A 13,381-nucleotide genomic window follows, 5' to 3' on the forward strand; every position below is an offset into this window, starting at 1 on the left:
CCTATGAGTTCTATAATGGGTTGGAGCTGAGCATTACAGCTCTGCCTTGGGCTCTGTGTGATCTCTGCTCCTGTGTAACAACTGATGCTTTTGTAACTCAAAGCAATGGATAACCCTGTGGATAACATGCACTTGAAACTAAAGAGAGTTAGGTGTTAATGCTTTTTTTGTACTGAAGAATAACTAAATTCCTTGTTTATGCCAACTGCCTAACACTCACTATTACCTCAGCATGAAGATCACATTGGGCTGCTACACTCCCTTTGGAGTGCACCTGATTCTGACTCAAGTGAAACAAGCAAGTAGCTTACTTAAGTAAAAACTATTTTATTTTAATTTATCTAAAAACACTTAGAATAGGGGGATGAAGTCTGAATATGAACAGGTGCCTTTTCCGTCCTTTGCTTTGCTTAACTCTGAGGATAACTTGATCACACAAGTACAGGACACAGATGAGCAGTAACAAGTAATGTTCAGTCTGTCTCTGTGCCATCATCATTTCCACTTAGACATGGCTCTTCTGTAAGGGAACAGCTCAACAGGGACTTCTGTACACACCGTCTTTCCTCTGCAATAAAGACAGCAACGCAGGCTCAATATTTGATCTCTTCACATACACTGGACTATTCTCAACTTCTAAAGAAAGGAGTAGTCCTTAGGTCAAGAATGCAGAAGTAGCCCAGCATATCCTACAAACCCCCCAGGACTTGAGGCTGCAGGAACTCACCTTCGTTTGTACAGCTTTGCAGCAACAGCAGCAGCTGTCTTCTGTTATACTCAATTAGGAATTTCTGACATGTTCTGATGGTACCTGTAGGAATCAGAAGAACAATCTATAACAGTCTACAAGCCCAAGTGGTTCAGAGCTGCTAGTATGTTTTCCAAAGCTTATTCCGTCAAGTGACAGGTATCCCCTGGCACCAACTTTATTAATGTCAGTGCTAAGAAGGGACTGTAGACTTCACTTCCTCACTGTTAAGTGGGGGAATAAGAACTTCTAACATATGGTGCTTGTCATTTGCTCTAAGTGGTTAATTTCTGGGACATGGACAATTCTATATTTTGAAAATACACCTTTTAAAAGAAAATAATGGAGTACTTGCTGCTCTGGTTTTGTGTTCAATGCAAGGAAGATTCGAGGAGAGCTAGTGAGGGTTTCACAGAAATACTGCTGCCTGTTCCTTTCTTAGGTGTGCTGGAAGTTAAGTTAGGGTTGCGGGTGGTGTGCCCATGGCACCATAGCAGGTAGAGGGGCTTCTCCCACGCTAGAATGGCTGGAAGGCGCGGTTAAGCTCCACGGGCTCCCTGCAGGCACCCGTGCCTGGGGGGGCTGAGGCTGACCTCCGACGTGCAGCGTGTTGAGGAAGCAGGGGTACCGCTGGTTGCGGCTCTCCAGCTGCCTCACGAAGGGGAGCGCGGAGCAGAGCAGCCGGTACGAGTCCTTGCGGCAGCGCAGCAGCACGGTCCCGGTGTAGGCGTTCAGGTACTTCACTGCAGGGCACACACGCGGCCGTGAGCCCGGACCCCCGCGCTCCCCAGAGGAGCCGCCTCCCGCCCCGAGCGCCCCGCGGCACCTGTGAAGGAGATGGAGCAGCAGGCCAGCCCGAAGTCCCCGTGCACCCTGCCGATGGCGTCCCTCACGGCGAGGCCCACGGCGCGGTCCTCGATGCACTGCCGGCACTGCGGGTCCTCCGACACCACCTCGCACAGCACGTACCTGCAGCGGAGCGGAGCGGAGGGAGCGCGGCGTCAGCGCCACGGCCCGGCCCGGCCCGCGGGGGCGCCTCCGAACTCACCTGTTCTTGAACCGAACCATGGCGGCGGCGGCGCCCGGTGCGCGCTGACGCGGCTCCAGCCAATGGGCGAGGCGCTCCCTCGCACTGCAGCCAATCGCCGTGGTGTAAAGGCGGGGACAGAGGGAGGACTTCCCAAGCCCACCTTCCTCCATCAGCCGGCGGCAGAGCGTGCGCATGCGCGCTGTTCCAGTTTCCCCCCCCCCCCCCCCCGCGAGCCGCCGGCCGGTCTGCCGGGGCTGCGCGTGCAGCGACCCCGCCGCCTTCCCGCGCCCTCCGCGCGGGGGCGCTCGCGGCCCGCGCCTGAGGGGGCCCGCGCCTGAGGGGGCCCGCGCCTGAGGGGGCCCGCGCCTGAGGGGGCCCGCGCCTGAGGGGGCCCGCGCCTGAGGGGGCCCGCGCCTGAGGGGGCCCGCGCCTGAGGGGGCCCGCGCCTGAGGGGGCCCGCGCCTGAGGGGGCCCGCGCCTGAGGGGGCCCGCGCCTGAGGGGGCCCGCATTGAGCTCCTCTCGCTGTGGTGCTTCAGCCCGCCTCAAGCCCCGCTTTGCCTGGTGCCGGAGAGCCGGCGTGAGGGAGGCGGCACGTCCGGCCCTCACACCGCTGCTTCGTGCGAGGGGAGCCGCGGGAAGGCTCTGCGGAGCGGCACCCGCCTGCTGCGGGAGGTGGAGGGCTTGAGCAGAGCGTCCCGTGCCAGCCCTGCGCTCCACCTTCGCCGCCTGACAAAACTGCTCTCCAGTGCCCATAGCTCCTCAGGCTCCAGGTACGGGGTGCCTCGGGGTATGTACGGACTGTCTAACACATGGAAACAGCTGAGAGCATTGCGGAGCAGAGCTCCGTACAGCAGTCGGTTTCAAAGCTGTAATCTTCTGATATGGTCGGAGGGAGCAGGGAGTGCTCTTTGGAAAGAAGAAACGGGGGAGAGGGGAATGGGAGTAAGGAAAAGACAGGAGGTGGGCACCTGAATGTGAGAGGGGAGAGAGAGCACGGGAGGAACGCTTCCACCGAGGTCCCCGGAGCCAAACCACACAGGAGTGCTGAGGCATTATACTTAAATTGAGTTTAATTTAAAGTGGGAGCTCATTGCTAATTCAGAGTGGAAACATCTCCTTTAATGACCCTAACTCTAGACAGAGAGAGCGGTGATAAACCCAGTGGAAACCCTGTCCTGGGTGATAAACTCCTGCCCTCTGAAACAGATGCCTGTTCCGCTGCTCTTTCTCTGTTATCTCCTCTCTCTGTCACCTGCGATCCCATTTTTGAGACACGTTTTTCTGAGAACTGCAGAATATGAGTTGCCTGGGGATAACATAAAAAGGACAACATAAAAAGGACATGGAACTGTTGGAACAAGTACGGAAGAGGCCATGAGGATGATCAGGGGACTGGAGCACCTCCTGTATGAAGACAGGCTGAGAAAGTTGGGGCTGTTCAGCCTGGAGAAGAGAAGGCTGCGTGGAGACCTCATAGCAGCCTTCCAGTATCTGAAGGGGGCTTACAGGGATGCTAGGGAGGGACTCTTCATTAGAGACTGTAGTGACAGGACAAGGGGTAACGGGTTAAAACTTAAACAGGGGAAGTTTAGATTGGATATAAGGAGGAAATTCTTTCCTGTTAGGGTGGTGAGGCACTGAAATGGGTTGCCCAGGGAGGTTGTGAGTGCTCCATCCCTGGCAGTGTTCAAGGCCAGGTTGGACAGAGCCTTGGGTGCCATGGTTTAGTGTGAGGTGTCCCTGCCCATGGCAGGGGGGTTGGAACTGGATGATCTTAAGGTCCTTTCCAACCCAAACCATTCTGTGATTGTATGATAAAGCACATCAAATCTGGTATGAGCTTCGCAAGAGACTTTTTCACATGGGCCATGAAGGAAGGGACTGGGGGAAGTTTGTTGGTTTCTGAGAACGGTGCAGATAGAAGTGTTTTCCCAATGTGAGATGCTGCCCTGTATTGATCTGCTCTACTGCTGTGTGTTTTAGCATCCAAACTGGGATCCAGCTGTCATCTGTTCCAGCTGTCAATACAGTGAGCTCCTAAGTGATAAACTCTTCTTGCTTTTTTGGACAATAGCAGAGTCTATGAATATTCCCATGTATTTTCTTTGTGGGGTGACGTCTTGGCTTTTAGCCTTCCAGAGTGCTTGTCAAGGTGTGTTTGCCTGCTGCCCCTGTCTTTGTAGTGGCATCCCCCATCCTGCCTTTTAGCTGGTCTCAAGTAGCCCTGTGCTGCTTGGGTTACTCTTGTTCATGCCCTCCCTTGTTTCCTTCTTTTTGCAGAGGCAGGTTGGGGCTCTGACAAGCAGGCCATGTGAGTGCACTCTGCCCTGTAATCCAATAGGACATGTGCGCTGTGCATGCTATGGGCTGGACCTTATGTATAGCGAAGGCCTCTGTTTTCGGTCCAGAAGGTTGATTCGGAGTGACACGGTGCAAAGAGAGGGCAGTGTTGTGAGAGAGCTCTGTCCTGCTTCATTTCATGTAGGGTATTGTCTTTAGTTCCCTGTTGTTGGTTTGGAGGATGCAGGGAGGAGATCTGAGCCACCACTGCTCCCCGTGCAGTCACTGCCTGTGTTAGTACAAGGCATGTCAGTGCAGTCAGGCATCAGTAGGTGCTGAGCTGACAGCGCAGGACTAAAAGGTTACAACAGCTTCATGTTTGTTTCCCCACCTCCTCACTCCCATCCCCTGCCGGCTTTGCTGTATTGATTCCAGTGTCAGTGATTCAAGAAACTGCTGCAAGTGATGGTGAGTTAGCCAGTCAAGGTGGGAGAGAACTGTCTCCTAAGAAAAGATCTGAGAGAGAAAAAAATCAGAAAATGCTATTTAAATTGAAGAGTGGCTCAAGAGACTTGCCAAGAGAGAGGATAGATGTCTCTCCTGCAGACTTGGAGAGACAATGTGGCCTCAGGATACCTTATCAGATAGAAATTACGGAGAAGAGAGTATGTGAGGACAGGGGAGATAATGTGCACCGTCTATACATGTTAGAGGCAATTTGTAAAGCAGTTTGAGAACATTGAATAGAAGGTTCTTTATCAGCTTTAAGTGTACATCAATGATTGTCCAGTAAAGTGGTGCTGTGAGAAAGGTGCAGGAGGAATACTGAGATCTTGTTCTCCCAGCTTGTGTTTGTTGTGTGTGGTAGTGTACCTGTAGAGGAATTACTCCAAATCAGTCTGGGTTGGGTTTATTACCATTTTAGTTTATGATTTAACACTGTACTACAGGCTTGAAGACAGACTCTTATTTTAGATTTATATGGCATTTGGAATCTCCAGATTGTGGGTTACATTGCATTTGTATTGTGTGGAATTAATTCTGCTAATAAGCTGCAACAGACATCATGATTAATTCATATGTTTTGTTGTATTCAGCCAGCTCTTAGAGTGTGTATGTATCTGCTATCATTAAAATTACCAGCAAATGTGTTCATTGAAAAAACATACTGTATGTCAGTTAGTGAATTGTTGCACTCTTTAGGTAGGATGTTTCCATTTTACAGATGAGGAAACTGAAGTGTAGGGGGATTAAACAGTTTATTCATAGTAAATCGTTGTCAGTCTGGAGGTACAGAGCAAGGACATAATGTGAGTGGAGGGAACCATTGTATTAGTGCATATTGTATTGGAAGGTAGGTCTTGTATGTTGCCCATGCATAATGTAGGCAAGTAATTATGTTGTGGAGTAAAATTAGGATGCACTGGTACTCCATCCTTGTGATACCACCATTTGATCTTCCCTGCATAGCCAAAAACATGATTTTTGCTTCCCTGTGGAAGCACAGAATTGAATTTGCAATCAGGTGCAGTATCAGAGTTGGGGGTGACAGCTACATTTTGTTCCACTGAGTGCACACTGCATCCCCAGATAACCCTGCAGTCAAAAATACAGAGCAATCTGGCTAAAATTAAAACTGCTTCTTAAATCCTCTGTCTGATGTTGCCTGAAGCTTTTTGTTCAGTTTATCTTCACAAGGTCACTGAGACAGAAGAGTGCATTCTCTGAGCATGTTGGCCTGGAGCCTTTCATGCAGATGCTTTCAGTTAACATTTGGGACATTCTCCCTTCAGTCCCTTTCTTTTTAATCCCCCATCTTTTGCATCTGTCTACTCCCACCTTTTGAGCTCAGGACCCCTCAGATCAATGCACATAAGAATAAAAGCTCCTTTTTTAGCACATAAACATGTAATCACTAATCACAACCTTTCTGGGCACCCAGGCTGCCAGGGGCCAGTCTGTCAGCTGGAGCTGCCACGCGTGTGCCAGCAGCGCTGCCCTCATCTTTGCTGTCATCCTGCCACGTGGAATATTTGTCTTGTAAAACCGTGCATTTGAAGCAAATTCTCTTTCTGCCTCTTGCAGTGGCTTGCAGTGTGTCTTGGACAACTCGCTGTCCTGGTTTCGCTTAGGATCAAAACAGTAAATTCATGTTTCCTTGATTTTTGTATATATGCTGGCCCTAAATTTCCAAGTTTTATTTTCTTCTGGGAATAACTGCAAATACTTTACTCACAGATGCACGTTAAAAATTAGTAAAATGTTCACTTGGATGTTGTTTATTATCCAGTATAGTAAAACTGGTTCTATATAGGAGAACTCTGTAGGCAGCCCACATTTCATTTGCAGCAAGCTGCTGCAAGAAGCAAACAGCTGTTTTCAAACTAGTTCATTAAACTAAGGCAAAGACTAGAATATTAGTTTACATAGTTCAGGATTCTGTTTTCCCTTTTTGCATTAGGGAACACAGACTGAACAGCAGGCCACATAAATTACACATAATCTGCTGTGTAAAACCCCCATATATTTAATACTTCCTTAACAGGGATGTTAAGATGCATTCTTTGTTCTGGTCTCTGAAGATAGAGGGTAATTACTATTAATTATGTGTAATTGAAAAATTGCTTCTTCACAAAGAATCTAGTCCCTACCTATAGGGAGGCCTACAACATTCCATAATGTTATGTCAAAAACTGCCATAAACTGAAGAACGGTCTCAGTAAGTCTTACTTTCCAGCCCGCACTTGAGAGCAGGATTTTCAGAGATAACAGATCTCAGAGCACGGTGGTGAGACAGGACTCTTTTGTTCTGTGCTGAATGGCACTTGAACAGAGGATGCAATTTGTGAGGCTGCAAGCTGCTGCTGCTGCTGCTGCAAGACTTGCCATCGGTAAACTTCCAGAAACCTGTGGAAATAACCATAGGGAAACCAAAGGGTTTATTAGAAACCAACAAACGACAATAATGACAACAACAGAAATAAACCCTCGAGCTTGCCAATCTGGGAAGGAAGCTTTTGAAAAAGGGGAAAATCCAACCCGTGATTCTTTAGTAACCAGGATATCCCCCGTGGGGAAGCACACATAGCAGAGGTGTGGGACTGCTGGGGAAGCAGGCGCTGCCTGAGCATTCACACACCATTCAGGGAGCTGCACACACACCATCCAAGACTTAACCGCCAGACACTCTGCAAGATGTGCTTCCTCCTCCTTCAGGTTTGACCCTAGGTTTCCTGCAACTGAATCTAGACATCCAATTCCAGGAAAAAATAATTCACTGATTGAATGGTACAGCACAAGGAGCAGCTTAAGCTGGGTGCCTCTGGAGAGGGATCCCAGACAAGGAAACTCCTGGGCAAAGAATACCCACCCCTCACCTGCTGCTTTAGTCCAGTGGCAATTTTTAGTCTGGGGTCTTCTCACACCTTATTGGACTCTTTCTTCATCTCCATACAGGCAGATCATTAACTGTTCCTATCTTGTGGAGTTGCAGCTTCTGCTGATAGTTGTAGCCTACTTACCTTTTGGTTTGCACTTCTTGTGCAGCAGCTGGTCAGCAGAGCATCGGGACGCAAAAAATCTCCTAAACCTCAGGTAAACATTATTTAGCAATAGCTAAAGCATCAGTGTGTTATCAGTTCTTCTCAAGCTAAAGACAAACCACAGCACTGTACCAGTTACTAGGAAAATTACTAAGAAAATTAGCTCTATTCCAGCTGAAAGCGTATTTAGGTGGAAGTCCACAGCTTATGGCCCATGGCTTCAACAAGTCTCACTACTCATGCTAACCAAGTAAAGCTCTGCAAGCAGCATGTTAAACCACACAATATTATACCTCCAAGTGACTCATTCTCTTTAAAACTTGTTTATTTAAGCTACACAAGACAAAGAGTAAAGAATATGTTGAGATATTTGAATTAAGGTGAAACAGAAAAGGGCAGAGCACTTTCTATTATCCAAGATTAGTAGATTGGATAGCCTGAGACCTGCAATTCCTAACTGTCCCATGGAGTTCTGTTTTTATTTACAAATCCTCAAAATATTTAGGTGTATAGCTTCCTTTGATTTCCTTTTGACTGAAGACAGTAACATTTTTCTACTTCAATAAATTATTGAGTTGTTATGCATTAAATAATATAATACTTGAGATAATAGAAGCTCTTATGGCATAAACATAGCCTACCCTGAGCCACCACCTTCACATATGAGTTGGTGTAGAGTCTAAAGAGGTATAGAGAAACAAAACTGGTATGTCCAGTGTTGCTTGTCTTGCAGATCTTTGCTCTCTGCTTTTTCCCTGCCCTGATATCCCATGTGCAGTTTAAGCCAGGGTCCTACTTTACAGTAAGATGTGTCTGCTTATGCTGCCTTATACTGAAAAATCCTTTCTCTCTGTGGCTTTATGTTTAACTCCAGCAGCCTAGAGAAGCATAGGATCAGAGATGTCTTCTGCAGAGCACTTGTCTGCCTAATGAGGGAGGCAATGAAAAACATTTTCCAGTGCATCCATCACCCCGCACTGTGGTGCTGAGGTGGGAGGACAGGCATCCTGGAGCAACCTTATACAATCCATGCCTGCTCCCTGGCTCTGGCAGGCAGCCACAAGCATGCAGGGCAGGAGGGAAACTGCAGTGGAGCTGCTCAGTGGGGTATGGCCAAGGGCTCCCCTTGGCAGCTGCAGGGTGTTGGCTTGTACCGGTGTCAGCTTTGTGCAAGGAGTATGTCAGTCACTGACTAGTTGGGGCACACAGGTCTCAATTCTTTGCCTGACCTGCTCTGGCAGAGACCTCCCCACCTGTCTGTTCTTGCCTAGATCAAATTTTAGCTGCAGCATCCCACTGCCTGGCACAGTAAGTGAAATGAGTGTACATTTGGGTGGGGAGAAACAGCAGTGACTTTTATTTCTGCTGTGCTGACTGGGGGTGCTCATAAGGACCAGTAAGTGCAGTCAGACTTCCAGAGGCAATAGTTATTATAGACTGAAGAAGACAAAAAGCACTGGAAGCATCTGACCTATTTTGTGAAGCTTGCTGGGGCTTTTTGCTTTTATTTTGTTCAATATTATTTGTTTCTGAATATGTACTTGCATCTGAGTGAAAGAGACTGTCAATATTTGTCACTTTTCCTAACTACGTGCACTGTGAGGACAGAGGCAAACCAGAAAATACCTTGCTGCATTTGCTAGGCCGACTCCACCAGCTGCCCTGAGGGCAAGGGGGTTGGAGTTGCTCTTGAGATGACTTCTGCCTGGTGCTGGTTGGTCCCAAGGTAAAGCTTCTGATGATGCACATAGCAACCTCTTTGCAGTGCTTGTGATGGCAGCTGCCACACTGAGATGATCTGGGGGCAGTTGACCCAGGACACGTCCCTCAGGCCACCCTAGTAAAATTCCATAGTGCTCATGCTGGAACTCAAGCAGTTGCTGCTATGTGACCTTCTCTATCCCTGTTTCATACCTGTGATGGTTAAAAGATCATGTTTATCCTACTGTAACATTAGTGACTTAATTAGAGCTGAATTTGGTCCTATGGCCTCTGAACATGAGCAGCTTCCATCAAGTCATCTAAAGGAGCAGATCTGGTTTCTTCTTTCTCTCTGTATTGGTGGCATCTGGTTTCATTTTCCATCTTTCCTAAGGGAGCTCACTTTTCCCCACATTTCAGCATATGCCTGTTGTATGTCAGCACCCCGGGCTGCCTGTGCCTCCGTGCCAAGGCGAGTACCACTCTTCCAGCCAGCAAGGTGCAAGATGGTGTAGAGACAGAACGTGAGGCACATCAAGAATTGGTGTTGTGGACTGTGTGTAGCTTAAAACTAGTACCTGCTTTTGAGTCAAGAAACTAAGCTGCAGCCAGTAAAGTGTGGGTTGGTTTCGGTTTGGGTTTTTTCCCGCATCTTTGTAGGATGTGTAGAGCTAGCAAGATTTTCACCCTGTAGTGTCACAGGAGCCAGTGTTTTTGCACTGCATGGTTCCTCTTTATTGATACCATAATGGGCACCTAAAGGACTTCTCAGGGTAAATAACAGGGTGGGCACTGCTGATGAAATAGCAGGGCTAGCAGAGGACATGCTACTCCTACCACTGTAATTTATGTCCAGCACTGTCTGCATGACATCCCATTTATTTGTAAATGTGCTGACATGGGAAATTTTCTACATGTGATGCTTTGTCTCCAGGAGATGGATTGATTCTTTTAACTTGTCCTATCTCTTCTTCTTCCCTGTCCCTACCCCAACCACTTGGCCCAAACAAACTTCCCTCAGCTTCCTCTGTGGCACACAGACAGCTATTTAAGCAATAATTATGAAGGTGTTTTTTTCTTTTGTAAGATGTAGGATTTTAAAAAAGAGTAAGATGATGATTTTTGGTGTTTATTAGGTTCCTGTAAAACACACATTCACCTTTAGCTCTCAGCATTTTTATGTCTATTGCTATGCATATAGACCTATTGCTTGGGAAAGCACATAGACGCTATTATTTCTCTATTATTATAATCTTAGCCAGTATCATAAGATCAATGTCTGTGAGTCAGATCACAGACATTAACAAAATAATGTAAAAATAAGTTTATTTAGTGAATTTAGTTAAATTATACATCCTGAGCTCTTTTATTTTGGGGACTGCCAGGGTGCAGGTGTTTCTCTGGAAGCGTGGGGGGTGTACAACCTCGTTAGGCTTTTAATAGTCTCTTAGTAGCAGAGACTGCTGCTGTCACCTTATAGTGAAGCTCTTCTTTCAATAAAACTGTACCAGTTTATAACATGGATACAGAGCTCCTGCTCCCATTCACGGTCCCTCCTACTCTACTCCATATTCTCCGACAGAAAGATACCACAGTGACAAACAGAAAATTTAAGGACAGTGACTGAATCTCCAGTTCTTCAGTGTCTCACACATTATAGCTTTATAGAGGAGGTGATGTTTAGAGGACAGGGTATAACTAACTTTGGATTAAGTAATGGACTTCAGGACTTCACATCCAAGCAGGCTGTCTTTCGTGCTGTCAGTGCCATGTAACCATGTCACTGATATCCAGTCTGATGTTTTCTTTATTATTATTCATAAGCTGCCATGTTGAACAGCAGTCATACTTCTCAGGCTGTGCCGTCTTGGGGATTATCACACTTGCAGGGTGGTTAAAGTCACTTTGCCTGGAGTCTTCTGCCTCTGCCAAGTGCCCAAGGCTAATCACTGCGAGATGTGATGCCTGTCATGTCTTCTTGTTCAAGTATTCACTGTCATTCACTAAAAGCCTTAACATCTGTTATTGCACAGTAATCCTCCCGCATCAGGCTTCCGAATGAGAAACTGGTGGAGCCCAGCAAGGTATGGCTCAGCCTTCGTTTGCATCATTCCCAGCATGCCAAGGCAACTTGTTCTCGCTTTGGAAATCATTAATAAGCAATAAGAATATTATATAACCTGGCGTCTTTTTTTAAACTGCAATAATTTCAACTGCTATTATAATTAGGATGAAGATGAGAGTTTGAGCTGGAGGAGGGAACAGACAATTATTAAGTCGATCTCCACCATGACGTTAGAAGGTGGCTTTGTCTGTTATATCTGAGTTTGGACAATAATGGGTATGCTTTAGGCAGATGAAGAAGCAAATAGACAATTTACTTAAAAGTATTAATCCATTTCATCCTGAAACATTATCTCTTGCCTTTATAAATAGGATCACAGCTTTCTAGTCCACTTATAGTCTGACTAACTGACCCTGTAGAGAAAGTCTGAAAAGCAGTATATGTCTGTGCTGTGTCCTGATAACTATCAATGCCACAGTGGGTCATATAAAGCAGACAGAAATGTTCTGTTGCTGGGACTATCTGCGTTTAAGTCAGTGACTGCTGCTGATTGTGACTACAGTGTATCACCCACATCACAGAAGACATGGCCTCTTGCAAAGCAGGTCCCAAGCCATGATATAGATCAGATCGTAGAATCATAGAATCAGCTAGGTTGGAAAAGACCTTTAAGATCATCAAGTCCAATCGCTGATGTGATACTTTAATGAAGAGAAGTTTAGTGTCTGGATCGAGCAGGCAGGATTTACTGGAGGAGGAGAACTGGGTGAAAGTGTGGGTTATAGATGTAACTAATAGGGCTGCTTTCTTTGGAATAGGGAAGATTTAAAAAGTCACTTGTCAAAATAATGTTCTCTGTACCACTGCAGCAGCCCTTGGATCTGAGCATATTCCTGATGTTCCCCCTCACTCACGTGCACAAACACGGGGAGGCAGGCGGGAGGAGGCAGCTGCACTGACACTCTATGGGGTTTGCAAGAACACGATGGCAATTTAGCAGAACGATTAAAAGATTACAAACATTTATTAATAGCTTTGCTGCTGCAGCAGCTCTGCCAGAGAAGTCTTCCTTCCTCAGGGATGCTCTTAGTTCCTGCGTTCCCTTCTAGAGGTTTAGGAATTGAAAAGTCAGGTTTGGACTCAGATTCAGTTTAAAGCTACAGTTACACACCATACTGCAGACTCAGGAGGGGGAACGGGGGAATCTGAGAGTGAGAAAGAAACAAGAGAAGGTAATGCAGAGCAAAAATAATTTTGTATTTTCTGCTATTTACTTGGCCTTTCTCATCTTCCCTGTGCTCCTCTCCCACTCTCTCATGGCTCTTATTTGCCCACTCCTTCTCTCCCTTGGGACAGAGTGACTTTTTGTTCAGTTCACTGGCACTAGATTCAGATGTGGGTCTACATCTCTCTGTTTAATACTGTCTAACAAAATCAGTGAGACAGGTATAAAAACAGTAGTGGAGAGGATAAGCACAGAGTTCTGCAGAGCAAGCCAATTTCCTGACATGAGCTCAATCAGTTCTGTGATTCTCATGACTGTGTCATTGTCTCTGCAGATTTTTTCACCTTTAATATTGGGAAAAGAGAGGAGATAAAGGTTCAATACCAAAAAAAAAAACAAAACCAAAAAAAGAAATGAAAGGGCAATTGGTTGAACAAGAAATCATCTCATACTTCATGACTGATCCTGCTGAGCAGCAGTAAGCACTGCAAATGAGATGGGCAATTCTGGTGTTTGAGTGCACAGTATCCAAGACATTTTTATCCCACAGACTAGATGATGATGGCTGACTGATACAAGTTTGCAGCAGGAGGATATTTATCCTACGCATATAGTGACCTCCTCCAGATTCCTATTCACAGTGGAATAATCAGTTTCTTTCACTTTTTTTTTTTAAACTGGGTCCTAACAGAAACTGAAATGTCTGGACAGGCTAAAAGGAATAAATTTTTCCTGCTAAGCAACGATGACAGCAGATATAAATGCTTATGTCCCTGTCAGTGTCTAAAA

General features: G+C 46.5%; 1 protein-coding gene across 2 annotated transcripts; it reads right to left on the reverse strand.

Moving 5' to 3' along the window:
* Positions 1-311: 311 nt before the first annotated feature.
* On the reverse strand, positions 312-1,937 carry POP5 (POP5 homolog, ribonuclease P/MRP subunit). 2 transcript variants are annotated; one of them, XM_061465863.1, is made up of 5 exons: positions 1,797-1,937; positions 1,575-1,717; positions 1,342-1,491; positions 728-811; positions 312-568 (listed from the first exon to the last, which is right to left on the reverse strand). In XM_061465863.1, exons 1-5 carry the CDS (start codon positions 1,814-1,816, stop codon positions 474-476), a joined length of 492 nt encoding a protein of 163 aa, XP_061321847.1. In that variant the 5' UTR covers positions 1,817-1,937; the 3' UTR covers positions 312-473. The 2 variants fall into 2 exon arrangements, with proteins under 2 accessions (XP_061321847.1, XP_061321846.1); XM_061465862.1 differs by having other exon boundaries at positions 312-633.
* Between the last annotated feature and the right edge of the window lie 11,444 nt (positions 1,938-13,381).

This window comes from Pezoporus flaviventris, unplaced genomic scaffold (assembly GCF_033815535.1).
Source record: "Pezoporus flaviventris isolate CSIRO_AGI_PZ_B2104156 unplaced genomic scaffold, CSIRO_AGI_Pfla_v1 ptg000041l, whole genome shotgun sequence".
NCBI classification, from domain to species: Eukaryota; Metazoa; Chordata; class Aves; order Psittaciformes; family Psittacidae; genus Pezoporus; species Pezoporus flaviventris.

Bases quoted from the DNA above. Each gene is read 5' to 3' on its own strand.
- POP5 (XM_061465862.1), bottom strand. From the start codon at position 1,816: ATGGTTCGGTTCAAGAACAG. The intron at 812-1,341 runs GTCAGCCTCAGC...TGATTCCTACAG, and splicing joins CAACACGCTGCACGTCGGAG to GTACCATCAGAACATGTCAG. The intron at 634-727 runs GTGAGTTCCTGC...TTTCTTTAGAAG, and splicing joins GCAAAGCTGTACAAACGAAG to TTGAGAATAGTCCAGTGTAT.